Here is a 23539-nt window from a genome sequence, read left to right on the forward strand (position 1 = left end):
CTATAGCAGAATTTCTGTGGCAGATACTAGATCTTGACAGCTAAGTAGCAGGGAGAAAAACTAGAAATAAAAACAGAAGTAAAAGGTGCTACTGCAGCATATACATGCTGATTCATAGTCTATGGAATTCCAAAGCTGTAAGCCTTAAATCAGGAGAGTTTTGATACTGAATTTTGGTGCAGAAAAAGGCAACAAGAAGCTTGTTTGTCTGGCAAAGTGAGATGTACTTCAAAAACATACCTGAGATTTTTACCTTCTGTCTATCTCAGTTGACCTGAGTTTGGCCAGATGTATGGTTTTGTGCATTTAAGTTGAATTAAGTCTTGTAATTACAAGACTATGGTGAAGCAATACATACTTCAAAGGGTGCACCACAGTTGCATCAGTGACCTGAATAATAGTGAGGATACTGGAATTTTTGCACTGCCATGTTAACCTTTCTCTGAAGCAAACAAAAATACCTTGCCTCCACTCCTTTGTTATTACCAGTCAAGACTGACTGGCCTAAGTACTGCTGCAGCCTCCAGTTCATGAATGACACTGACCAGCTAAGAGCTAATCCTATCAGCTGTTTTTTACAGACTCAAGTAGGAGGGTGCTGAAATACTTCATGTGTCCAAACAAGTACAATGGAATTGTTTTAAAGATGTACAAATGCAAATTAAAATGGTGACCTGGGTTCAGCTGTACCAACTTCTGTGATCTTTAAATGAGTAAAGAAAACTTGGTCAAAAAAAATTTATTTACAAATTAAATGCACATTGTTCTACTCCAACAGTAAAACTACTGGGGAGAGTAATGGACAGGTCAAGGCATTTCATATGCTCAAACACTTGTGAAGAAAGTCACTTGACATTTAGGAACAAATGAAGTAGAAAGCAGTAGGCTAGGGTGCCTTCAAGGACTCCCATTTGCCATCAGGGCAGACACATGGGTCTTCTTGTGAAACCTGATGTATTAGACATGACCAGAAGGGCTGCTGCCAACAGTACCTCCATATCTGTACATTTCCTACAGGTACAAACTCTTGGGCATGCAGCTTTGGGAAAACAAAAATAAATAAAAGGTCCCTTCAAAACCTCAACACATGCAATGGGTGGAAAAGTCTATTTTATAGCATAGAGCATCTTATGGTTGGAAAAACATTTGTGTTGTCAAATGGCCATAGTCACACCCATCTGTTTAATATCCACCAGCTGAAGCTGGCTGCTCAGATAGTACATTCTCCTACAGCAGCAAATGTTCACCTTCGGTATGCATTTCATCTCCAACACCAGGCTGTTAGTCAGAACCCAAATCTTCAATCTCATCGTATCCAAATTCCTGCAAAACCTCCTGTCGATATTTGTCCCATGTTCTTCTCCTGTAACATTGGTCCTCATCACTGAAGCTCTCTTCAGAGTCTGCAATGAAAGCATCAACGCTTCTGGATTATCCCTTATTTTTACTTAAAAAATTAAGAGAATCAAACTAGTTTAAGCTTCTTGAGAAACTAACAAAGTCTGAACAACTTCTGTATGAGCTGAGGCTTGAATTGTGCTTGAAGTACTCTGGGCTGGGGACTTCAGAAGGCAGAGACAGTGTTTCACAAGCATGTGGACCCAAGTCATGGATTCCTTCTCTAAGCAAGCAAACCTTTGCAATTCCAGCACCCTCAATTTGACTTCTCAGTTTTGTCTTTTCACAAACACTAATTTCTCTTCTAGTTCCAAGAAAGATAATCCTCCTCTGTGCACATTTCACTATTGTAAGAGCAGAATGCTACCCCGGCAGTTCTCAGTTAAGTTGCTTTTTTTAGGGACAGCATGTAAAAAAGAGGAGATGTATACATGCACAGCAGGAAAGCAAACAGCATTTATGACAGGTGTACCTTTTTCTCCATCTTCTTCAGGTAAGAATTCATCTTCTTCAGGATAATCATTACGCCAGTTATTTTCATCATTTTCATCATCTTCATCTTCATACACTTCCTCTGGACCAGGATCATCATTTACCTGCACATCAACACAAAACATAATGCTGAGTGTCTGTGTTTATAATGAATGTTAAGTGAGTTTTCATCCACCTGTGCAATACTGTACAGTTCAGAAAAAGCCAGGAAATACTTACTGGTGGCAGGCAGAAGGAATTCTGCAGTGACACAAGGCACACTGCAGAAGAATTTGAGTTGTCACTGCATTCACCATAGCACTTCAAATCTGCTTTAGGTGAACAATCAGTGAAGTCATACATGTATGTGTTCCACTCCAGCACTTCAATGTTAATGTCTAGCTTAATCCTGCTCACTCCAGCAGTAATTGTAATAGATCAAGGAAGAGTGAAAGTAATTTCAGGCTCCCAATATACAAGTGTGTTGATCACCGGAACTATACAACACAAGACTAAACCTTACATTAAACTTCCTAGTCACTGAAGAACAATTTATTATGAAAAAATATCTCATATGAAGACTAAAGTCAAGTCCTCAAATACTGTAAAAGTTGTGTCCCCCCCTTCTCTTTATTCAGTCATATTTACAATGACATTTTAATGGCTGCCTCCTAATCGCAAGCAAGACATAAATTACTCTAGTTTTGTGTGCCAAAATTTAACTGGCAGCTTGAAACCAGACAGATTCTTCTCATTTGTCATATGATGTCCCAGGATCAACAGTAACCTGCAGGAGCATGGGACTGGCAGTTACAAAAGGCCTAACACAGAAGTCACTGAGCTTACATGTAGTGTCTGTCTTAAAGGACTTTTCTTGGCATGGCAGCTTTTAAGAGCAGGACTTTAAACACAGTTTGTGATTTTTCTAGTTGAGAAAGATAAGATAATTTTTTCCACAGCCTTACCCATTCATATTCTTCTCTATAGGGCTGTACAGAAAGGATATTTTCAATCCAATCAGGGGCTGATGTTTCCTTATAGTAGATGTCATAAACATACTCCTCTTCTTTGTGACCATGCTCTTTTTTACCATCCTCAGAAACATTTAAACGTTCACGGATCATCTCTACTGCATTGCAAAGAATTGCATCTGGATCAGCCTTCTGCTGAGAAAAAATAAGAAAATGAGTATTTCCACTAAAGTCATGCAAAGTCTTATTTACAGCCAATAGTTTTCAGATGAAAAGAGAATCTGTATATCAGACCAGGGCAAAGAAAAAATAGGGTGGTACAAGCCCTTCCTTAAGCAGCAGCTCCGCACACTGTCTGTTTCAACATTAGTGCACTTAGGGTCCTCATGAAACATTCCAACTTGCAATCTAGTTAAAGTGCCTATTAAATAGTGGAATATTGACATTGCAGGCAAACTCCCACAGCAGCCTGCCCACACGTACCACTCAACAGCCATACCAAAGTACTTCAAGCACACCAAGTTCATAGCTGACCTGTGGGTTTGCAGTGGCTACACTGGAATCTCCCACCGTCTCCTCTTCTTGTACAATATCAAACAGCTGGAATTTCCCACAGCAGTCTGAAGTCTTATCCACAGCACCGCTCTCTTCTGGTGAAGCATCCTGCAGTGCTTCAGACTCAGACCTGTCCCCGTGGGGCGCAGCCTGGCCGTGGGTGGCAGGGTCAGCTGTGTGGGTGCAGTTGGGCCGGTGGCTGGAAATCACCCGGTACCGGTTCTCCTTCCTTCTCGCCTGCTTGGCACAACGGAGCTCCTGAAGGATTCGCTGGCTGCTTCCCGAAGAGGGGCGCAGGCTTTGAGCTGCCTTGTCCCGCGTGATGGCATCTTTAACATACTTCTGAACTGGTTCATTCTGGGAGAAAAGAACAAAAAGGAGGAGGAACATAACAATAGCATCAACATAGCAATTCATACTCCTTCTTAGAAGAGATGAAGAACCGCAGTACCAATAATCCTCACAACATTCAAGTAACTTCTGCTATTACTTTAAGCAACATAACAATCATAATAATCTCTTATTATGAGGGGAGAAAAGCACAAGATATAGAACAGAAGTCCTAAGACTGTTTCAATTTGATTTTTAAACAACTTAGTGGTACAGAATAGCTCTCCAAACAAAACCACATGCCTTTGGAAGACTGCAACGGACCTAAAGCTGGATGGCAGTTGTTATCCTTGTAGGGCTGAGCTTCAGCATCTCACACAGCAGAAATTCAAGCTTCACTTATTGACTGTTCTGTAGTTTCCAAGCGAGGAAGAGTCTCTTAAGTGTAGAAAAGCGAGTGCTGGGCACAGCTTGTCACGGGGGTCACTGCGTGCTGTGGGCCGTGGCTCTGCTCCTGCCCGGCCCGCGGCCGTCACAGGGCGGGAGGAGCCGCCGTGCCCTCGGTTACCGGCACTGCCCGGCGCTGCCCGCGGCCGGGCTATTCTCCAGACCACCGCACCCACAGGGGAGCCCTGAGAGACCGCGAGGAGCAGCCAGACAGAGCCGCTGCTTTCCAAACCCCTCCAGAAGCACCGGCTCACTCCGCCCGGCCCGGCCCGGCCCAGTACCTTGGAGGACACGGTCGCCACCAGCTTGAAGAGGTTGGTCTCCACGGGCTCGGCGCGGCGCCGCTTGCAGGCCAGGAGCAGCGCCTCGGCCGGCTCGGGGCCGCCGCGCTTCCGCCGCACGCGCAGCACGGCCGCGCCCGCCATGGCGCCCGCGGGAAGGGGCGGAGCGCCCGCACGGCGCCGGGCCCGCGGCTCGGGCTCTGCGGCAGCGGAGGCGGAGTGACCCCGTGTCCGGGACAGGGACACGCGGTGCCGGGGCGGGCACGAGCGGCGCTCGGGGCGAGCACACGCGGTGTCCGGGGTAGCCACACGCGGCATCCGGGGCGGGCGCACACGCCGTGCTCAAGGTGGGCACACGCGGTATCTGCGGGAGGTACACACGGCTTGCGGAGCTGCCGGCCTGGGCTCTGCGGAGGGACGAGCCCGCAGCTTCTCGGGCCCGCTGCGCTGGCTCCGGGCAGGGGATGGCGGAGAACGCTCTGGCCGTGCCCCATCGCAGCTCGTTCGTGAGGCGGGGAAGGTCCGGGCCTGTGCCGATCCCTCCTCGGGCACGCTGTGGGGACTCCGGGAGAGGAGCCGCCGCCGGCCCGACGTGCTCCCTTACGGGATGCTCTTCACGAGGATTTAGTGCTTAGTTTATTTCCTGTGTTGTGTTCTCAGGGGTTACACCTAGATGATCTTCAGGGTCCCTTTTCACTGTAGGGTTAGGTGACAGATTTTAGCTTAAAACGTCCTTATGAAAAAAGCATAAAGTTATCACCAGTATGCCTACCTTCTGGTCAAGGCAGGTGTAGTCGGGGAAATGTACACCAGCTAAAGTGGTACTTTTTGTGTTTACTAAAAGATTTGTGGTTGGTTTGTTGGTTTTTTTGGTTTTTTTCACAGACAGTATTTGGTGTATTATATTGAAGCAAAGCTGCACACAATACATAAATACTACAATACAGCTTGACATTGATCATGAAGACCTTTTGTGGAAGAGCCAATCCAACCACGGGCTCGATGGAGTGGCTGGAAGAGAGTGAGGACTATGACTACCACCAGGAGATTGCAAGGTATGCTTGGAAAAGTAGCTTGTTGCTTTAAAGGACAGTGAAAAATGAGCAAATCCAGCATTTTTTTAAGGGCAGTTTGGGGGTCTGTCTTTGTCGGACTTCTAAGGGCATGAGGTGAACAGACTGTAGATGTGCCCAGTGGTGTACAGGGCAGAGCTGTCAGTGTAGAATATTGTAAGTCATTCTCCAAGTAGTTTCCTTCTAAGTTTTTAAAAATGTTTTCTGTGGGGCTGATCCTGATACTGACTGAGTTGGGACAAAATTGCTTTTAAATGCCAGTGCAACATGTAACTGCCAGTTGTCTGTCCTTGCTTTTTAAGAGCTTAGTGTAATAGCCAGAGAAGGTGAGAAGATATATTTTGGGGTATTTTTGAGTAGTGCAACCCATGAAGAAATGGGAACCAAAGAAGTTTAAGTCTTAGTAAAAAAAAGGCCTGTCTTTCATTGCTCTGTATGACTCTATGTGTGTCTCAGGTGCTACTTCACAGCTGCTTGTCTGTAGGTCTGTCTGTGCCTTGGGTCCATTGCTGTGGAGAGGATTTATGCCAGTGGTTCATGAGGTTGATGATGCCAGTGGTTGATTTATATGCTGATGGCCAGATCACTGAAGCTACATTATCCCTTAGATTAGAGAAACACTTTAGATCCTCAAAGAGTGCATCAGTGTTTGTGCATTTGTGGGGCACAGGGAGCAGTTGCTTTGCAGAATGGAGTATTTTAACTGGAATATCTTTTCTTGCAGGTCACGCTATGCAGATATGCTTCATGATAAGGACAGAGTAAGTACAGAAGCAAAACCCTTTTGAATGGTGGAAAAAGAGCCATTGCATTTCTCCTGAATAGCTGTCACTGTGTGATTATATGGGTTTCTCTGAAAGATTAAATGATCACATTTTTGTACTCTATTAAGGTACCAGACCTGCTCTTAGATCAACAGATACCTTCTTACACCTGACTTTAGTGTCCTATTGTTTACTGCAGAACATTTTTATCTTCATTAGCCAGTTTTGCTGTTCTGTGTTTGACATTTTTGACAGAGAGCTCCTTAGTTGAAATTTCAAAGGCAGTGAAAAAGAAGCTGGATTTCTTAGTTTTTGTAGAAGTGTAAGTAAAGTCTGTTCTTCTGTGGTATTTCTACCATATGTACAGGCATGATGAAGTCTGGAGTGAATAGTTCAAATGTTCACTTTCCTCTAGCCATTGTCAGCCTTCCATCAGTAATGTTTTGAAAGATTTTTGTGGTGCCTCCACAATGAATCTGGAATTCATATTGAATTAAAACATGTCAGTGGGATCAGGCATTTAATAAACTGTGTAGAGGCAGCAGGTTGTTTCTGAGTGATTAAAACAGCTACTGGAATTATATATATCAATGTTGTTGACTAGAATTGTTGAGAAGGGGGTCCAGCAGACCTTCCAAATGTATAATGTTCAAAGGCTGTGTATTCCTTGGAAAGGCTGGATAAATAATTTGCAAAGGAATGTCTTACAGTAGGTTGTTATAAAGAAAATAAAAGCATATATATCAATCTGTATGTTGTGGCTGACAGCATTTATTTTTTTCCTGTTATTGGTGCTGGTGTGCTTATAGCTCCATTTATTGCCCTGTAACCAAAAACCAGTGTTTACACTGGTTAATTCTCATGTATGAACCTTTTTGAGTAGATGAAGAGAGGAATCTAAACGAAGATACTTCAGCTCTTGTACTGCCATAGGGAGAATATGACTATTTGAGTGGTCCTACAGGGGAAGATTAATCAGAAAACCTGTAGTATCTCCCATGCATCTGATTATTATTTGCTCAGGAAAATATATCACATTTGGAAATCATACATAGCTGATTGACCAATGGTAATACAAATGTTGTGATAAATATTGATGTACTTCAAATGGGCTCATTCTGCCAGGTACAGTTGTTATTGCTGAAAATGGCTTTGGTGTGACTGTTTGGCATGAGAAGTGTCTGTAGGCCTTTTTCTGATTATAAACTCACAGTCAAAGAATGCAAGATTTCTGCACACAAATTAAAAACATAAATGGATAAAATGTTGCTGATTTTTTTTCTTTTCACAGAATGTGAAATACTACCAAGGTATTCGTGCTGCAGTGAGCAGAGTAAAAGAGAGAGGTGAGAAAGCAATCGTGCTGGACATAGGGACTGGCACAGGACTCCTGTCCATGATGGCAGCTTCAGCTGGGGCAGATTTCTGCTATGCCATTGAGGTGAGCATTGGTTAGGGGTTGCACATATTCAACATGTTCTTTGTGATGCTGTTATTTTCAGGCTATGTACTGTCTCTCTTATTTTTGTTCTGAATGAAACAGAAGTTCTCTTAACAATTACACTGTTAATACAAGCAGGTTTCTGGCATACTTCAGTGAGTGTTTCAGTGCTGGGTGTTTTGGTTTCATTGGCATAGTGTCTTGAGCACATGTAAGTCTTTGGGGGCTTCTGTTGATGCATGTATAGATATCTTTATTTTTACAAAGAAATTAATTTGTTAAACATAAATGCTACAGTATTAATGTATATTCTTGTGTTTCAAAAGTTAAATTGGAGTAGCTTTTGGAGGCAGCTGATAACTAACAGTGAAGCTCTGAATTTTTCAAGTGAGGCTCATTGCCTTGTTTCACAGTAGTGAGTTTCAAACGTAGGAAAAGATAAGATGTTAATCTTTTTTCAGAACTAAATATATTGCATTTGTGTTGGTGCCCTTCCATTTTTGAAAGCTGACTTGTGGGGAACCATTTTGTTACACTTTTGCTGTTCACAGGTGTTCAAGCCCATGGCTAATGCTGCTGTGAAGATAGTGGAGAAAAATGGTTTTTCTGACAAGATCAAAGTAATCAACAAGCATTCTACTGAAATCACAGTTGGCCCAGGTGAGAAAAATAGGCTGGACTTAAAAAAATTGGCAAGTACCTGAAAACCACGAAGGACTAGGTCTTGCTCTTTAACATTTTTTGCTTACTTACTCTAAGATTTACTTACTTACATACACTATGCATTTTTTAATGAAAACAAGTGCATCAAGAACACTGAGGGAGCTGGGGTGGGTTCATCTCTACATCTGGCTGAAAGGAGGTTGTAACCAGGTGAGGGTTGGCCTCTTCTCCTAGGTGACAAGTGACAGGATGGTGTCAGGTTGTGCCAGGAGATGTTTAGACTGGAGATTAGGAAAATTTCTTTTCACAGGAAGGGTTGCAAAGCATTGAAAAGACTGCTTAGGGAAAGGGTAGAGTCAGCATCCCTGGAAGTGTTCAAAAATGTGTGGATGTGGCACATGGGGTCATGGGTTAGTGGTGAACATGGTGGTGGTGCTGGGTTAGTGGTTGAACTTGATCTTAAAGGTCTTCTCCAACCTTAAGGATTCAGTGATACTTTACATTCTAGAAAGTAACACTGGAAATCTACTTCAGAAGAAAGTGTTCTGGTAATGTCTCAGTAGCCATTTGTATTTCAAATGGAAAATAATTTCCAGTCTTCAGCAGACTCTCAAACAGGAGTAAGTTTTTTAACTACTTGTGTATTCAGGATAGCATCTTCTTGAAAGACTTATGTAAAGATTTAACATTACAGTGTTAATTTGTGTCTTTTAGATGGAGATATGCAGTGTCGGGCAAACATCCTGGTAACAGAATTATTTGATACAGAGCTGATTGGAGAAGGAGCTTTACCAACCTATGAGCATGCACACAAATATCTTGTACAGGTAAGAAAATAGGGAGTGTGTCACATCTATCACTAGAGAAATTCTTCTGCCTTTTTTTTAAGTAGGATAGACATTATGCAGAACGTAGGCTTCTGTATCCCTTGGTAAATACACCATCAGCTCTGCTAGTTTCTTATTCAGTCAATAGTTTACTAGATTCATTCCTAGAATAAAGCTATTTGAGTTCATATTGTAAATCACAGGCTCTGAAATTACACCTAGTTGCTTTGTGTTGAAACCAGTAACTTGCTGGTTAACAAACATCTTTCAGAAAGGCATCCAGTTCTGATTTGAAGTTCTCTTTAATAACAGCTTTGTCTCAAGATATTTTAAAAAATTCTCCTAAATTTAATGAGCTTTATCTCCCAGGCATTGGTTCATTTTTGGCTGTTTTTTTTTTTTCTGTTGTGCTCTTACTACTCCCTATGCATTTTGCATGTGAAAATATTTTAAACGCTGTATTTAAATAATATCCTTTTTTTTTGGACTTATAATCTATGGATATAATTTTGGAGCTTTCTCTTTTACATTTTCTAATGTTTTCCCTTCATTAAAATGTGGATGGCAAAACTTTATTTAGGTTTTCAGGTTTCCATTCACCAGTTTAAAAGACACCATATAAAGACAATAGCACTCCATAACTTTGTACTGCTCTCCATGTAGAACTCTAAATTGCAATTAGTCTTTTTTTCTGTAAAAGCAGTGTTTTTAGACTTCATGGCTCTTAGTTCATAGTGGGATTTTTAGGACAACTTTTATGTTTTCCACTATTTGAGCCATTATTTTTCTTATTTTCTCCTTACGACTCTCTTATATTTTTGATAGCTTAGTTGTTTTCTGCCCTGAGAAGGTCAGACTAGATCTCATATTTCAGAACAAGAATGGAAATGCAAATTTAATCGAGGCTAGTAAACTGATAATGCTGCATGGTTAATGAAGTAATCTGGCCTTGCTGAACTACACTGAACAGGATAGCTACGTGTATTCTATTTCACAGAGAGACAAATTGCTCTGATGTTACAAAAGTCTCTAAAATAATTTGTATCTTAGATTTCGAAGCTCTCAGTCCAACTTTTCTTTAAATGGGTTTGCATTTCAATTTATTTAATTCTCACTTATAAGTGAAACTTGAATATGTTTACTCTTTGTTTTGAACAGGAGGGATGTGAGGCAGTGCCTCACAGGGCAACAGTGTATGTCCAGTTAGTGGAATCTAGAAGAATGTGGTCCTGGAAGAAACTGTTTCCTGTTCATGTTGAAGCAGAGGATGGTGAAAAAATACTTGTTCCACCTTCAGAAATGGAGAACTGTCCAGGTCTTCCTTCTGTTTGTGATATCCAGCTGAACCAGATGCCTTCAAATGACTTCAGTACCCTTAGTGATGTGGTGAAAATGTTCAGGTAAGGAAGACATTGCTTTGTTCAAAACAAAGTTATCCTGTTATGCCTTTCATGTAAGCTGTGTACTGAGTTTAAGAAAGTGGTGAGAATTTCTGAAGAATTCTTTTTACAATTTCCTTTGTAATATTTCTTTTTACAATTTTCATGCTTCCCTGCAGTGTGGATTTCAGTAAGCCAGTACAGAGTGCTTCTACTTACTATAAAGTGCAGCTGGAGCCTGTGAAATCTGGCAAGGCACAAATTGTACTTTCCTGGTGGGATATTGACATGGACCCCTCTGGGATGATAAATTGCACAATGGCTCCCTACTGGGTGAAACCCACTTCTGCTTTGCAGGTAAAATACTGAGCCTTCAGATAACATTGTCAGATGACTGAGCAACTCTTTGTTGTACTGGGGGGTTTAAGCAGCTCTGCCTTAAATTGCTTAGGAACTTTGTTAATATTTAGTGTATTAGAATATGCTAAATAAGCAAACTGTAGAAATTTTAGCTATGGTATATGCCCGTTTTAGGTTTTCTTGAATGTTAAACATTAAGGGTCATCTTTTATGTAAAGCTTAAGGACTGAAGCTGTCCTTCCAGATATTGTTATTTCTTTTACATTCAAGAAGTAAACATTTCCATATCTGTTTCCTTAAATAGTCCCTATCCCTGCTTAAACGTTAGTCTGTGGTTTGCTTCCTTGTAGTTCTTCTGTTAAATTTCCAAGTGTTGTGTTCATGGTAGTATACTTTTACTCATAAAAAAAGAGGCTGGAGTAGGAAAGTGCTGGATTGACACAGATAATTACAGAAATACTATCACTATTAAGTCAGATTCCTGTGGTTTTTTGTGAATGAATTTACCAGTAGGATGAACTTAGTCAAAAGGAAGTTACAAAATGATTGTAGCATGTTTGAGAATAAAATTTGAAATTACTGAATTGGAGTCAGTTTAGAGTGACTGATCAGAATAGGATATTCACAGTGCAAAACCCAGCTTTTTGAAACACAAAGTACTTGTGCTGTGATCAGAGTGACACTAAGTGGCATAATTCTGGGTACATGAGGCTGTCAGAAGTTTGATACAGGTTTCTAACACAAGTTAATTGTGGAGGGTAAACAGCATTAATAAATGCAAAGCAATTTTGGGTTGTTTTTCATTTGGTTGCAATAGAAGCTTGGCCAGTGAGCAAGCCAATGGTCTCAGGCTTATTCTGTTTCCAGAAATCAATACTATTCTATATATGATATTGGTCTTTATTCAGCCTTGCTAAATTGAACAAGGTTCTTTAGATTAATAATGCATTTTCAAAATTATGCCCATTCTTCCTAATTGATCTCCTACTATTTGTTTACTTTCCATTTGCTATTTATGAATGAGTTCCTGAGGTTTTGTGTATTAACCCTTTTCAGTGGAGGGATCACTGGATGCAGTGTGTTTATTTTCTTCCACGTGAGGAGCCAGTTCTGCAGGGTGAGAAGTTGTACCTGACTGCCTGTCGTGACGAGTACTCTGTGTGGTACAACCTGCAGAAAGCCAGGTAACAATCTGTGTGTGGAAAAGGCTGCTCCCTTACTCCAATCTGGAGTATTTGCTGCTCTTAGAGCATCTCCCTTTGTATAAGAGCAAGATTAAAACCTAAAGTAGAAAAATGTTAAAGGCTGCTTCATGGGCAATGCACAGGTGGAAAATACACGTTATGCATAAAAACTCAGTTGGACTGCAAGCTTCTGCCTTGTACCTGGTTGCATTCTCTGACAAAGAAGCATAAAACAGTCATGGTTGATTCCTGGAAATCCTAAAATACAGCACAGGTGAAGTGACATCAGATAAAGTGAAAAAATTGCCATTCCATTTTCTATTTTCCTAGTTGGCACTGTCTTTTTGAGATTACTGCCTTTTACTGAGATTAAAAAGAGCTTAATCATGTTGGTTGTAATGACAATAGCAGCAAACATTTTTAAAGCCAGTGCTAGCTTTAAAATGTCTGAATCTGCTGTGCCTTTTTTACTTAGGAATCCAAAATCCAAACAAGTGACTGTTTGCTGAAAGGGCAAAGCCTAAAGTACCTAACCATCACAGTTAGTGGTAAAGTGGGGGATGGTTCTTGGTTTTATCTTTTAAGGAAGGTGAAAACTCTTTTTGACCTCTCTTCATTTGGAAATGCAGAGTTGCAAAAATGTCTCTGGAGAACCAGTAACTTTGAAAAAGTGACAGCAGAGTTCGTATTCATTACTGTGCATATCAGCCAAAATGTATCAATGTGCCTGCTTGCAAAGACATCTTACTGATGCTGTGGTTGATACTACATTGAAATTTCTTCCAGAGAAGGGCAGAATAGAGCAGATGAAGAGGAGCATACAGCAGATGCCTGTGTGGAGAGTCCTGTCTGTAGGTGTCGTGCCCATCTGCTTTGGAACAGGCCCCGCTTTGGGGAGCTGAATGATCAGAACCGAACATGCCAGTACATCAAGGCCTTGAGGAAAGTGAGTGCTGCTGCCTGCAGGTTTTATTGCCCTCTCTGAGGGATGCACATCCTGGTTTATTTATGGAATTGTAATTATTTACGGAATTTGTTTGTCCCCTGCAAAGGACTTTGCTCACAAAGTGTATTTTTCTTCCGTCAGCAGATGGAAGTTATAGTTTTGTCTTGAAAACTTTAGTATTAAATTTTTAAATGGTAAGCAGCCATTTTTGCATATAATTTGTAGTAGCTCTGTGTGTTTGTTAGACATAATATTGGTAGCTGAATAAAGACATCCATTACATTTTTGAGCAAACTTTTTCAGACCTAAAGCCAAGGGCATTACATGAGAATTTTTTTACAGTTATTCGATATGAAAACTTTTCCATCTGGAAAAAGAATAACAATGACTATTTGTTTTCTGTAGGTTCTGAAAACAGATAGTGTTTGCCTTTGTATCAGTGATGGCAGTCTGCTGCCTGTGCTGGCTCATTATCTTGGAGCAAAGCAGGTACAGTATTTTGTCCTGTTTTTCAGATCCTTGCATTTTAGCTTGGTATTTTTCTCTCATGTAGTTCATTTCCGCCTGTGCTGGCTCATTATCTTGGAGCAAAGCAGGTACAGTACTTTGTCCTGTTTTTCAGATCGTTGCATTTTAGCTCATTATTTAACTATTTGCAGTGCCTCTTCAGGGACAAGTGAGGAGCAGGCTCACATTGTATTGAAGGGGAGCTTAAATTCATCTCTGGTCAAGCTGAAGTCTAGGAAGATAATAATTACCAGATTGGACATTTACCAATGTGTAGTTTTGAGGGAAAGTGCAGTTCCTCATTCCCCATTGCTTCCTGTTTGCCATCTTTTATCTTGGTGTTTTTTTTTTTTTTTGGGGTTTTTTTTTTTTTTCTGAAAACACTCTATGGACCTAAATATGTGGGAGGGTATTTTCTTTTATGTTTGCAATTTCATAATTCCATTTATTACCTAGTCTGGAGCGGAAGATCTGTAAGAGCCGAGTAGGAAGCAGTAAGAGAGCTGGGTCTGTGTGTAACTGAGAGCTGCCTGCTGTCTCACACACATAAATGCCCTGCTTGATGGGGGGCTCTTTAAACTAAAATCTCTTAGAGTTGAACTGAATATCTGGGAATGTGTAATGTAATATAATCCTGAGGAATGTAGCGTATTGCCTAACAATTCATCAATTTTGGATAAAAACTAATGCAGTAAGAGAGCTGGGTCTGTGTGTAACTGAGAGCTGCCTGGCTGTCTCACACACATAAATGCCCTACTTGATGGGGGGCTCTTTAAACTAAGATCTCTTAGAGTTGAACTGAGTATCTGGGAATGTGTAATGTAATATAATCCTGAGGAATGTAGCGTATTGCCTAACAATTCATCAATTTTGGATAAAAACTAATGTTTTTTCTTACTGCAAAAGGTTTCTAAGCACTTTCCAGCTGATACAGTCAGGTCATATTAAGCAGTATTTACAGTCTGGCACACTGGTGATATGCTTTTATTTGTTCATGAGTAAATATGTGCTTAGGACAAATGTTAATATGCTGTGTGCAACATAAAAATGAAAAATAAGTATTGGCATTCTGTTGGGGATTTTTTTGGTTTTTTTTCTTGTATAGCTGTGAAAACAGAAGTATTTAACCTGTACTTTTGGGGGGTGTTTTGTTGTTAAAAAACTTCATTATAGTGGGAATATATGCATGGTTCTTATGAACTGTGCTCGCTAGGGCATCAAAATATTGCTTCATTCTTCAGTTACATATGATTTTAATTAAAAACTAAAAAGCTAGTTTGACTAACTGTGTATTTTCATTAGGTGTTTACTTTAGAAAACTCTGGTGTGTCCTGTTCTGTCATGGAAAAAGTGAGTATTCCATGTTCTGTTAAAGCTGGTTCTCTCCTTTGCAGAGGCCTCTTGGCTTGTCTGCTTGAGCTGCTGCTCTGCTGCTGCCATTGCCTTGGTGATGAAAGCCAGGCCATTTGTTTCTGAGGATTAGTGAGAGCATCCCAAAGCTTCACCAGTCTCACCTGGCAAGCAGCATCCATCAGTTCTGTCTCCCAGCTGGGACAGGTGGGAATGCCTGCTCTGCTGTTTGCTCTGCCTTGGGGAAGGGCACAAAGGCTCTGCCAGTGCAGGACAGGCAGCTGGTGCCTGAGGGGTGACTGGAAGCAGCTCCCTGGAGTCATCCCTGGGCTGTGGCTCCTTTAGTTGGCACTGGGTATTTGGAAGAGATCTGTATATCCTTCTCATATGCTTCAAAGTACAAATGAATGAAGGTGAGGCAACTTTTGTGTTATCTGCCTTTTTAGGTAGCTAAGGGCACATGCTTTAGTTCCCTGGAGGTGACATGTTGGCTCTAGGTGCATGCAGCCTTCAAGAATAGACTTGTATCATCCTTATGAGTTATGGCAGGCAGTTTCATTAAACTGGGACTTTTTCTAATTTATTTTCAATAAAATTGTTATTTTGGTCTCAACTGTCGCTTTTCATAAAGACAGTGTGTTACTTTTTGATTTTAGTTTTTTAAAGCAAATCATCTTGAAGATAAAATTAAAATAATAGAAGCTCGTCCTGAGTTGCTGAAGCCTTCTCATTTGGAGGATAAAAAGGTGTGTTACAGTTGTCCATTATACTGAATTTCAGGGGTTGATAGGGAGCAGAAGGTAAAAATGAATTGTAACCACAATGAATTCTGTTATATCCCAATTGATCTAAAATTAAAATGGTTCACACCATGTGTCACTAAAACTAAAGGAGACTGAAGAATATGGGAGGGTTGTTGCTTTGTTTTTGAAGGGTCTGACTTTCCCTGCTGCATAATTGCCCCAGTAGTTAAGGCAGTTTAACTGGTTCTACAAGGCTGTAACTCTTTCACAGGCCACTCAAAAAGATTGCAGTCTATTTGGAAGTAATAACATACTTCAAAACTTCAAAATTCTGGGACTCATTACAAAGCCTTCCAAACTCAAACTCAGTATTTTCTCACAAACTTTGTTGCAGGAAAATTCAATTTAAAATGTAGCTAAAGCCACAGAGCAATGTCCAGTGTGCTGTACGTGCAGTGTACAGTAATTAAATCCCTGTGGAGCAATCTAGATGATTTCACTTAGTATATTGCACTGGCAGCTATTGGAAGATCTAAACAGCCTGTGTTGTGAGTTGTTGTTTTTTATTATAATGCTTTTTATCTCTTCCCTCCTTTGCCAAGATTTCTGTCCTTGTGGGAGAGCCGTTTTTCACAACGAGTTTGTTGCCGTGGCATAACCTGTATTTCTGGTATGCCAGGACAGCTGTGAGCACTCACCTTGCCAGCAGTGTCACTGTCCTCCCTCAGTCTGCTTCTTTGCACATGATGATTGTGGAGTTCCAGGTGAGACTGTTCAGATATTTACACAAATCCATTAAAACTGAGTACTCTACAACTTACTGCATCTTAATACTGACTAGTATGTTCTGTACTTACCACCTGAGAAAAGAATATTTGATATCTTGAAGGGTGAATTTTGCTACTTCAGCCATCCCTTGTCAGCAAATTAACTCAAGTAATTTTGCCATTTAAAATAAAAGGGCTGCATGTTTAGATTAGGGATTAGTGAAGTATGTGACAGTTGTGGTTATTTATAAAATTAGTTATTTTATTATGTATATTATATATAAATATGTGTATAAAGTAGATATTCTGCAACATAACAGGTTTTGAAGTGAGGCTTTATAAGACTGTAGGCAGGATTCCCAATTGCATATGGGTTTTTTTAACTGCCTGAGGCTGTGCACAGTTCTGAATATGAGCCCATCTTAAAAATACTTTGAAAAGTCGTCTTTCAGATATTTTACAAAGTTATAAACGTAGTTTTTTTCATTTATTGAGAACTTTGTAACAAACTGTTTACCTGCCATGAAGATGGAAATTAAGTACTTTCATCATTAATATGCAAAGTCCAGTAGCTTAAGTCAGGGAACTCTGTAATCTGGCATTGTGTAAATAAATGTACCTACTCCAAATAAAAACACCTATAATCTAATGAATTTTCACATAAACACAGCCTTCAGTTTATCTGTTAAAAATGCCAGGTCTTTTTTGTGTTATTTCTCCCCTCTGGCTCACCAGCTCTGTAGTTTTTGTGCCTGAGCCTTCTCTCCCTTAGCAGTTTCTTTATTTGAATTCTCTTTAAACTTATTCTCTTACTTCTGCCTTTGATTTGTGCATGTGAGAATGGGTTTGTTCTTTCTCCCCTCTGGGGCAAATCAACTGTGGTGGACCTTTTTTTTAGTTCTCTGCAAAAGTGTACAGAGTTTAACTATATACTGAATAAATAATGTAAATCTGAATCCTTAATAGGGAGCAGGTATTTACAGTAATCAGCAGTAATCAGATTGAAATAAGTAGTGAATTTTCATTCCATGCTTTCTTATCTAGAGGATTTACTTCCCTAGAGCTCACAGCATTTTCTAAGTAAGTAAGCATTATTCTCTTCATGTTCTGGGTGAGGAAACCAAAGCATGCAGAGTGATGACTGAAGATTATTCAGCAGTCAGCAGAATGTGGAGTAACATTCATGTCATCTAAGCCTCAGTTATACATTTTCATGTACAGGGTTTGTTCAGAGATCATTCCACATAAAATTTTTGGTAGAACATTTAACTTTTCTTTTGTTCCAGTAGGCTACCCTGAAGCTATTGCTTTAATTTTACATTATCTTCTTTCAGTGGTGAATCTAGAGTCAAAGATTGGAATCTGTGGGATTTTAAAAATAACCTCTGCATTTACCAGTTCTTGTTTTGACTGAGGGAGCAGACACCGTGTTGCAAGGTCTCCTGCAGAACCTGTTCTGTAGGCTGTTCTGTCCTCTCAGAATGGATATGTCATCATGGTTAAGCAATTAGCAGAACCTGGATCCAGGAGAAAAAAATTGATGGAATTACTTGTTATGAAGTTAGGAAACTTGTTTCATCCATAATTGCATTTAGGGAGCAGGATGCTGCCTGTCTGTTTTGGTCCAGAGCCTCACTCTACTTCATGCTGTAGTCATGAACTTGTTGTAGTCAAATTGTAGCAGTATTTGTTTAAATGTGGAGTGGTCCTGCTGCCATTTGAGCAGAAACATTTGAGATTAAGTGTGGCAATGGACAGGTAATAAAATGTATCCACAGCTAATTAATGTTAGTGTTCTAGTAAGAGACCATTAATGAGGTCTAAGAAAAGGCAAATGTTGAACTGAGTCAGTCTGTCCAGTGGGTTGCTAAAGTCAGTGAGAGGCATGAGACCATTAATGAGGTCTAAGAAAAGGCAAATGTTGAACTGAGTCAGTGAGAGGCATTGTATGAAGTGGCTAAAATGATCTCACTCCACTTTGTGGTAAAGGGAAGTGTGTTTCTCTGGTAGGCTGTGAGATGTTTGATACTACTGGGAGCACTTAGCTGTGCTGGATAGTGAAAGTGGAGGGGCTGTGAGGGTTAGATCTTGGCAAATCCATAGCTGCTCTAAAGTAAACTACACGCAGAAATTGTAAGAAATGTTCTTTAGAGGAGTTGAAAATAGGGATTAAATAATTAACTGACTTTAAAAAACCTTTTCCTAGAATTATCTTCTGATTCTTGCAGTAGTTGTAATGGTTTACCAATATATACATAGTATGTGGCTTGCTATTGAATGTCTAAGCTACAGCTAAAATTATTGCAAGAATTCCCATTTCCTTTGATAAAGCCAAACAAAATGCTGTTGTTTCTTACAGGACTTATGGAGAATCCGGAGTCCATGTGGCATCTGTGAAGGTTTTGATGTCCAGACTATGGATGATATGATTAAAGTAAGAAAATTAGTTTCACCACAAGTCTTAGCAAAATAGAAATTCAGTTTGGCTTAATAAAGCATTTAGTGACTGTTGAAAAACTTGTGTATTAGGCAGAACACCATTGTTTGAGATTCATTTGTATCAGTTTCTAGAGCTTTGCTCTAGATTAATTTGGAGGAGTACAGGCAGTTGTAGAGTGGAATTCATGTTGAGGGAAAAGAAAATTTCAATGCATTGCATTTTGAAAGCGCCCATTTCTGTTTCAGGGCTGAGGGCCCCAGTTCACAGTATTTGGTTTAATGCATGAAGGACATTTTCTCCCTTGTGACTAAGTGCAGTCCTGCCCTCTTGCAGCTTTATTGCTTGAATACTCTGGGCTTGCATTTCTGTTGTTTTCAGTTAATTTTATTCCTTCCTTTTTTCAGGATTCTCTGAATTTTAGGGAATCCAAGGAAGCAGAACCTCACCCGCTGTGGGAATATCCCTGCAAGTCACTCTCAGAGCCCCAGGAAGTTTTGACGTTTGACTTCACAAAGACTGTGCCACAGCACTGTCTCAGCACAGAGGGCTCTGTGAAGCTCTTAAGGTCAGTTTTCTCACTGCAATAAATATTCTTGTCATCATCCATTTCTTTACCTCCCAGTCAAGCTCTTTAGAGGAGTTGAGTTTAGATCTCCTTTAAGTGTGTTACACTTAACTAGTGCAAATGTACTTGGCAGTTTTTAATAATGTGACCTAAGATTATTGTGGAAGTTGCTCTGACACAAGCTTCCTGTGGGTATTCACAGTAGGCTATAACAATATTACAATAATGTTTGATAGTATTAGATTAGATAATATGCCTCTGTTTAAAAAATAACATTTTAATTGCTTTCACCATTATTTAAAATTTAAATAGATTAATTTATAGTTTAGAGAAAACAAAATATCACCTGGATGTTTTTTAGTGTTTCTGTTTGTTGCTTACTGCTGAGTTCTTGCAGAAAAAGCTTCTACTTAGCTTGTCAAATTTATTGTGTTTCATAATGAATAACTTATTAAGTTTAATAGCTTTAAAATTATATGCTAGTAGCATATAATTGTTGTATATATGTTAATAGCTTTTAATGTATATGCTATTCTTCCTTCTAACTATAATCCTGGCAGTCTTTGTATTTTGCCACATCTGAGATACTTTCCACTATAACTGTGGGTTGTACTTAATTCTGTTCAAACTTGAAATGCTGTTAAGTATTTAAAAACAAGAAAGTTTTAATTTTTAGCTATCTAGAGCTTACGTAGCTCAAACACTGCTGTGTTTCTCATTAAACAAAATTCAAGCTTTCATAGACTGCAGAGCCATCTGTGTGGGGTCTCTGTGCCTTTGCAGCAGTTGTGTTTACAGGCAGCACAGTGGCATGACCTCTGCTTCTTGTGGAGCAAGGCACTTGAAGTGACACAGTGTGAGTGGTAAATATTTCCTCTGAATTCAGAGTCAGTAGAAACTGGGGTCTCTAAAGGAAGTTCTCAGTGTATGCTGTGTAATTCATGCCATGTTGTTCAGTGCTGGTTAAGGGGCTGTGCTGCTGAGCAGATGTAGTTATGACATGTGCTCTTCCTTGCCTTTTTTTGGATTTCATATCTGCAAATACTTTAAAGTTTCTGCCCCCAACTACCAACTCAGTCAGCTGTTCAGCTTTCTTTCAAGGAAGGAAGTTGTTCATGCTTTTGCAGCTCTCACTTAAACACTAGTGCAGTGTTTAAGCTGCCAGGATTGTGACAGGTTTTATCCTGCATCTCTCCCCAGGAAAGGCAAGAGCCACGGAGCAGTTCTGTGGATGGAATATCATCTTACTGCTGATATCTCTGTTAGTACAGGACTGATGCAACTGTCCAATGAAAAGGTATATCTTCATTTTAATTCATTATGTCAAAGTCTGTAGGATTGCAGAGGGTCTATGCTTGCCATGCTTGGGTTGTGTAGTACCCCTTCTCATGCTGTTTGAGCACTGTGTCATCAGAATTATTAAAAATATGTGTTAATACTTTTGTGGGGAGCAGGGGATGTACCTTAAAATGGGAGAGTCTGATTTGCATCCAAATACTCCCTAGTTTGGAATCAAATTCAGAATTTAAATGGGATGCTAGATCAAAGCAGAATTTTTCATACAAATAACCTCAGTTTAACAAAAGCAAAAATTTGGAGGGGAAGGAGTAAATATTTTTAGTACTCTATCTCAGTATTCTTTGACCAAATCCATTTTTAAGTCAGTGACTTCAGTGTGTGGTGTAGCAGATCGTATTTCAAGTTATGTGTTCCATAGTGGAGTGGATGGCAGTATAAATGATAACTGTTGATCACTGATCTCAGCTGAGAACAAGAACTCTTACTGCACTGTTACTGTATAATAATAATAATAATAATATTGTAGATTTTGACTTCTTTCACTTTTAACTCTCTCCTGTAGGGAAACTGTGAATGGAATCCCCACTGCAAGCAAGCTGTTTATTTCTTCAGCCCTGTTATTGAATCAGAAATTTTGTCAGACCCTACTGCTGTCACATATGCTATAAATTTTGACACAAAGACAGGAGAGATTGCCATGGATTTTCAGCTATTATAAAATACTTCCTCCTGCTCATATTCCTAAATTATAATAAACATACAGTATTTCCCCTTTTTTGTACAGCAGAGGGTTTCTTTCATTGTGTTCAGAGAGCAAACTTTTCTTTAACATACTTCTAATCTTTTTGGGTTTGTTTTCAAAATACAGTTAGTGAGGTGGAGAGGAACTATTTCTTAGGGGCAGGTATTCTTGTCAGGGTTTATATACATATATACACATATGCTTTTTATCATCTTTTTCAGGGTTTTACATAGTGTTAAGGAGGTACAAAACAGTTGATTTGACAGTAGCAGCTGGTTATTGCATGGCATATCACTGGATGAGGACACCAGGCTGTACACTGACATTAGAGAAAAGTGAGTTAAACACATCTATTTCTAGGCTGTGCTCTTGTCACTGTAAAATGAGATAATCTCCAGACTGCACAAAAAGAAATCCCAACTCAAGCCATATATGTATATTAGTACATTTAATAGGGAGAAAGAAACAGCTTAGCTGCTCTCAGACTTGTCTGAGTTGTGGCTGGTTCTAAGCTGAAATGGCCAGGGAATTAAACGGTGGTGCACTGATGTTCTGCTGCAGCTGATGATCTGAGATGCTGCATTTCTGAAGAGTCCTTTGCCAAAATGTGACCAACATCTGGAAAGCTGTGACTGGAATTTAGGAAGTATATATTCAAATTATTGGACGTGACAAACCGATGGTAGTCTGACCAGAAACAAAAAAAAAGAGTTGTGGGCAAAAAGCAAATCTTTCTGAGATATGTAATATTCAATATATGATTGAGGATGACTCATTCCATCAGAGGTGTAAATAAAACCTGCCAGTTTGGCTAAGTTGTGAGGTGCTCTGCAGTAGCACATGTCCACTACTGAGGTTTTCTTAGTTGCTCTCCAGATCACATTGGCTGCAGTGGCATTGTATGAAATGAGTTCTGCTTTAGATGAAGAATCAATTGGTGTATCTGTTTTGTATGTGCGACCTATTAAAGTTTTGATAGAAAATCAATGTCCTGCCAGTCCCAAATTATGTCAGCCATCCACAGGGATGACAGTTACCAAAGCTACTCCTATTTCTCTGAGCAGCAGCTTTAGCAAAGTGAAAGGAATATCATAAAGATCCTCGTTGGCAGCAGGAGCCTCCCCTACTCTGCTTTGCTAGTCACCATGATACATCATTCTTGTGAGTAAAAATTCTTCCTTTTTTTTTTCCCTAATGCTGTGATCATATTTATGACCCACAAGCCATCTGCAATATTCCCAAATTTTTAGATCCATTTTCCTAATGAACAGAAACCCTGCAGCTGCTGATGAGGTCTGTGAATTTCACTTTTCAAAACTGCACTTTTAAGATGCTTAACATTAGTCTTTTCAGACTTTTCATCGCTTTCATACTTTTCTGGAATGTGTAGGGTGCTGATCATGAAACAATTGTTTTAGTTTTGATACACTGTGCCTAGCCCACAGAAAGTATGGTAGCAAATCTGTTATGTGTTGTACACAATAGAGTTTTAAAGGGAACAGTAATATGGCCAAGCCTTTAAAATAGAGGCTTGGCCCTTTATGTTTTTTTTTTTTAAAAGGCACAGGCACAGTTGTGCATGGCTGAAAAAGGCTGGCATTGTACAGCTGCTCTTCTGACTGTGCCCTGTAACTCCTGTGTCTGGCCTGACACAGAAAGCATGAGCTGCTGTTCTTGCTCTGCAGTAGGAATAGCTTCTGAAGGGGCATTTAACTTCACAAGTCATTCTGGATCCAGCAAAAGAGTACAGTGTTCCATCAGTAACACAAAACTAATAGCAATAGGTTAGAATTTATATGTTTGAAAAAATAAGATAGAAAAAAACACAACCAAATTCACAGTATTTTATTGTGCAGTATTAACTTTCTAAAAGATAACTGTGTGTGGATGTGCCTGAGTTGTACTTCCTAAGAAAAAATAAAGCATAAATTTGTTCAAAAGCCAAAGGGAAGAAATCCACACTGATGGGAATTTGTATTTTGTTATCAGTGTTATTACCTGGTTATCACCTGATCTCTGCAGTGGATATTAGGGGT

The 23539-nt window shown here is 39.8% G+C and overlaps 2 protein-coding genes across 6 annotated transcripts; one reads left to right on the plus strand and one right to left on the minus strand.

Annotated features, from left to right (window-relative positions):
* Window positions 1-724: 724 nt before the first annotated feature.
* On the minus strand, window positions 725-4771 carry SLC7A6OS (solute carrier family 7 member 6 opposite strand). Of its 2 annotated transcripts, none has more exons than XM_041459063.1 (5): window positions 4454-4771; window positions 3375-3752; window positions 2835-3032; window positions 1871-1994; window positions 725-1403 (listed from the first exon to the last, which is right to left on the minus strand). In XM_041459063.1, exons 1-5 carry the CDS (start codon window positions 4769-4771, stop codon window positions 1282-1284), a joined length of 1140 nt encoding a protein of 379 aa, XP_041314997.1. In that variant the 3' UTR covers window positions 725-1281. The 2 variants fall into 2 exon arrangements, with proteins under 2 accessions (XP_041314997.1, XP_041314996.1); XM_041459062.1 differs by having other exon boundaries at window positions 2835-3035.
* On the plus strand, window positions 4061-22490 carry PRMT7 (protein arginine methyltransferase 7). 4 transcript variants are annotated; one of them, XM_041459055.1, is made up of 18 exons: window positions 4061-4486; window positions 5339-5508; window positions 6251-6287; window positions 7582-7731; window positions 8283-8391; window positions 9109-9221; window positions 10380-10621; window positions 10780-10957; window positions 12017-12144; window positions 12931-13090; window positions 13496-13579; window positions 14900-14947; window positions 15604-15693; window positions 16293-16454; window positions 18817-18891; window positions 19302-19462; window positions 20663-20759; window positions 21324-22490. In XM_041459055.1, exons 2-18 carry the CDS (start codon window positions 5414-5416, stop codon window positions 21477-21479), a joined length of 2085 nt encoding a protein of 694 aa, XP_041314989.1. In that variant the 5' UTR covers window positions 4061-4486; window positions 5339-5413; the 3' UTR covers window positions 21480-22490. The 4 variants fall into 4 exon arrangements, with proteins under 4 accessions (XP_041314989.1, XP_041314991.1, XP_041314990.1 ...); XM_041459057.1 differs by lacking the exon at window positions 4061-4486 and adding an exon at window positions 4619-4754; XM_041459056.1 differs by lacking the exon at window positions 4061-4486 and adding an exon at window positions 4663-4800.
* The last annotated feature ends 1049 nt before the right edge of the window (window positions 22491-23539 follow it).

Source organism: Pyrgilauda ruficollis, unplaced genomic scaffold (assembly GCF_017590135.1).
Source record: "Pyrgilauda ruficollis isolate IOZ18807 unplaced genomic scaffold, ASM1759013v1 scaffold13, whole genome shotgun sequence".
Classification (NCBI taxonomy): domain Eukaryota; kingdom Metazoa; phylum Chordata; class Aves; order Passeriformes; family Passeridae; genus Pyrgilauda; species Pyrgilauda ruficollis.

Excerpts from the sequence above, each read along its gene's own strand:
- SLC7A6OS (XM_041459062.1), bottom strand. The coding sequence starts at position 4,771 with ATGCCGCGTGTGGCTACCCCGGACACCGCGTGTGCTCGCCCCGAGCGC. Across the intron at positions 3,753-4,453 it reads TGGCGACCGTGTCCTCCAAG|AATGAACCAGTTCAGAAGTA; the intron begins GTACTGGGCCGG and ends CTTTTCTCCCAG. Across the intron at positions 1,404-1,870 it reads TGAAGAAGATGGAGAAAAAG|ACTCTGAAGAGAGCTTCAGT; the intron begins GTACACCTGTCA and ends CTTTCATTGCAG.
- PRMT7 (XM_041459055.1), top strand. The coding sequence starts at position 5,414 with ATGAAGACCTTTTGTGGAAGAGCCAATCCAACCACGGGCTCGATGGAG. Across the intron at positions 9,222-10,379 it reads CACACAAATATCTTGTACAG|GAGGGATGTGAGGCAGTGCC; the intron begins GTAAGAAAATAG and ends TGTTTTGAACAG. Across the intron at positions 12,145-12,930 it reads TACAACCTGCAGAAAGCCAG|AGAAGGGCAGAATAGAGCAG; the intron begins GTAACAATCTGT and ends AATTTCTTCCAG.